Here is a 3,039-nt window from a genome sequence, read left to right as displayed (position 1 = left end):
CTACATAAAATACTATTGTACAGGGTTTTCTCTCTGTCGTGAGCAAGTCCCAACCATTATATCATGTTATAAACCTAGTAAAGCTTTTGAGTCTTGATATAGTGGTACCTCAGTAAAATTAATTTGGACCACACTTCTACTCTAATTCTCTCCACCTTCCCCCGAAGATGATCAGCACACGTCTATTTTTATCTTTCACCAGAGGTTTTAACTTTATTTTTTAAGAAATATATCTATATCTATTTACTATTTATTTAAATAAAAATATTATCATATTTTTAAATAAACATTCGTTCATGCATGTACCAGTCTCACACTAATGTGCGTGTATATATATAATCAATCGAATGATTAATAATTGACAATATTAACACTCTTGAGCTATACAACTCTAATATATGTTTATCAACTTTATTATACTCAAATATTTATCAATAAATCATTTACGTTTCTTCCTTCCCCGCTAGCTATATATAGAGTCTCCTTCAATTCTTTCCATACATGCAAATGGCTCCTCTAATGAACTCAAACACTTCATCAACCCTTGTTCTTTACCCTGCATCACAAGCAGAGGAACCAAAAAAAGAAAACATGGTTTCTATATTTGACTCAAACATGCTCCAAAAACAAGTGAACATGCCAAAAGAGTTCATTTGGCCATCTATAGACTTAGCTAACACAACCCAAGAGGAGCTAAAAGAGCCTCTCATAGACCTAAGCATCATGAAAGGTGGTGATGAAAAAGCTATTGCAAGTGCTGCAGAGCTTGTGAGAAAAGCATGCATGACTCATGGTTTTTTCCAAGTGATAAACCATGGTGTGGAACAAGAGCTTATCAATGATGCTTATTGTGAAATTGATTCCATTTTCAAGCAACCTATTAGCAGGAAGATGAGTGCTAAGAGGGTAGCTGGTGGAATCTCTGGATACTCAGGTGCTCATGCAGATAGATACTCTTCTAAGTTACCATGGAAAGAGACATTTTCTTTTGTGTATAATCATCAAAATAGCTCCAACTCTCAGATTGTTAACTACTTCAAATCTGTCTTAGGAGATGACTTTCAAAACACTGGGTAAGGTCGACATTAATTGATTTTAATATGCATGGTCCACTTTGTTTCATTATTTTGTTAGAAACTGACCCACTACTATAGTACTACTCATGGACTCTTAGGTTTTCGGATACCCTATTTAACTATGTTAAATGTGACTAATTTTAAACCAGTGCAATAATCTGCCTTGCACGACGATATCAAACAGACCTGGACCCACTATACGTTCTTAGCAAAATTTCGGAACATAAAATTATTTTGTTAGGATTTCAACAAGATGTCAATCTCATATTCAGATAATCACATTTAATAATCGTTTGATTGAGATTAAATAGTACTTATTATGATTCTTAATATAAAAAAAAAGTTACAGTCCTCTAGACTACATATAATTCAGATACATTGATTCTTCTCTTATATTAAGAACTAGAACGAGTATAAAAAATGATCAAATTTGAATTTATTTATGTAAAATTAACCTTTAAAATTTAGACGATGAAATCTCAATCAAAGAACATCAATGTGACATAGTCCACACAGCAAGTACTAGAACAAGGACACGCAACTATATTGGCTAATGTGCTACAATTATTGGAAGTCAAATGAACTATACAATGTACATGTTTTTTGACTTTATCTTCATGATATGATAGATTGGTTTATGAAAAGTACTGTCAAGCAATGAATGAATTATCTTTAGTAATTATGGAGCTTCTGGCCATAAGTTTGGGGATAGATCGTTTGCATTATCGAAGATTTTTCCAAGATGGTGACTCAATAATGAGGTGTAACTATTATCCACCTTGCAAAAGTTCAGGCCTCACCTTTGGTACAGGCCCTCATTCTGACCCTACTTCATTGACTATTCTTCATCAAGATCAAGTTGGAGGCTTACAAGTTTTTGCAAATCAAAAATGGCTTTCCGTTCGCCCTAGATCTGAAGCCTTAGTCATTAATATAGGTGATACTTTCATGGTAAGTAAACTTATTCTAAATTATTATAGTTTTTAGTGACAGTCAAAATACCGTAGGTAAATGTCATCTATATCTACGGTTTTTTGACTGTCACTATACGTTTTGTTACAATAATATTGATTTTTTTGTGTGGATATATATATTCAGGCTTTATCAAATGGGAGATACAAGAGTTGCTTGCATAGAGCATTGGTGAATAAATACAAAGTGAGAAGATCATTGGTTTTCTTTGTGTGTCCAAGAGAAGATAAGGTTGTGAAACCACTAGAAAGTTTGTTAAGCAAGAATGAAGCAAGAAAGTACCCTGATTTCACATGGGCTAGTTTGTTTGAGTTCACACAGAAACACTACAGGGCTGATGTTGCTACCCTACAAAGCTTCTTTCAGTGGCATTCATCTTCCAAATTATTATGAATCATGATGATATTTCTATTTTTTTAATGATGTTATTATTATTGTTTTACTTCATTGTTTCCTTCTATAAGTGGCACCCCACAAATTATTAACTTGGTATAGTTATCATGTGTATATTTAAAAGCTAGTGTTGTGATTATATTTATGTATATGCTTCTGTTTGATATGATTGGTTTTTGTGCACAGACTAGCTTGCAGCTACAAACTAAACTAGAATGTGATGTACAAAATGTCTAAAATTGAAATTCAATTTTCTTTTAATATATATATATATATATATATATATATATATATATATATATATATATATATATGGGGCCCTGAGCACGGGCTCGTGGGGCGGGAGCCCAGGGCCCCATAATTTTAGGGGCACCAAATTATTTTTTACCCCTATATATTAAAAGAAATTTTTTCTAGTATAAAAATACTTGCTAGAATTTTATTTTTTTTAAAAATACTGACTAACAAAATTACAGGGGCACTACAAAGTCAGAATTAATAAAAGAATGTAATTTTCCATAAATAAAGTATAGAGTGGAATAAAATCAATTAAATTCCCTAAAATAAAATCAATTAATATTATGATGAAAATCCCCTA

The 3,039-nt window shown here is 32.1% G+C and overlaps 1 protein-coding gene across 1 annotated transcript; it reads left to right on the top strand.

Annotated features, from left to right (window-relative positions):
- Positions 1-392: 392 nt before the first annotated feature.
- LOC131655504 (gibberellin 20 oxidase 1-D-like) lies at positions 393-2,620 on the top strand. Its single transcript, XM_058925361.1, has 3 exons — positions 393-1,073; positions 1,706-2,027; positions 2,175-2,620. Exons 1-3 carry the CDS (start codon positions 502-504, stop codon positions 2,439-2,441), a joined length of 1,161 nt encoding a protein of 386 aa, XP_058781344.1. The 5' UTR covers positions 393-501; the 3' UTR covers positions 2,442-2,620.
- The last annotated feature ends 419 nt before the right edge of the window (positions 2,621-3,039 follow it).

The sequence above is a fragment of the Vicia villosa genome, linkage group LG3 (assembly GCF_029867415.1).
Source record: "Vicia villosa cultivar HV-30 ecotype Madison, WI linkage group LG3, Vvil1.0, whole genome shotgun sequence".
Lineage (NCBI taxonomy): Eukaryota > Viridiplantae > Streptophyta > Magnoliopsida > Fabales > Fabaceae > Vicia > Vicia villosa.
This window is presented reverse-complemented; position numbering and strand designations above follow the sequence as displayed.

What these genes read in the sequence shown, in the direction of transcription:
- LOC131655504 (XM_058925361.1), top strand. Translation starts at nt 502, where the DNA reads ATGCAAATGGCTCCTCTAATGAACTCAAACACTTCATCAACCCTTGTT. An exon ending in GATGACTTTCAAAACACTGG is followed by an intron (nt 1,074 to 1,705) that starts GTAAGGTCGACA and finishes ATGATATGATAG; the next exon opens with ATTGGTTTATGAAAAGTACT. An exon ending in ATATAGGTGATACTTTCATG is followed by an intron (nt 2,028 to 2,174) that starts GTAAGTAAACTT and finishes ATATATATTCAG; the next exon opens with GCTTTATCAAATGGGAGATA.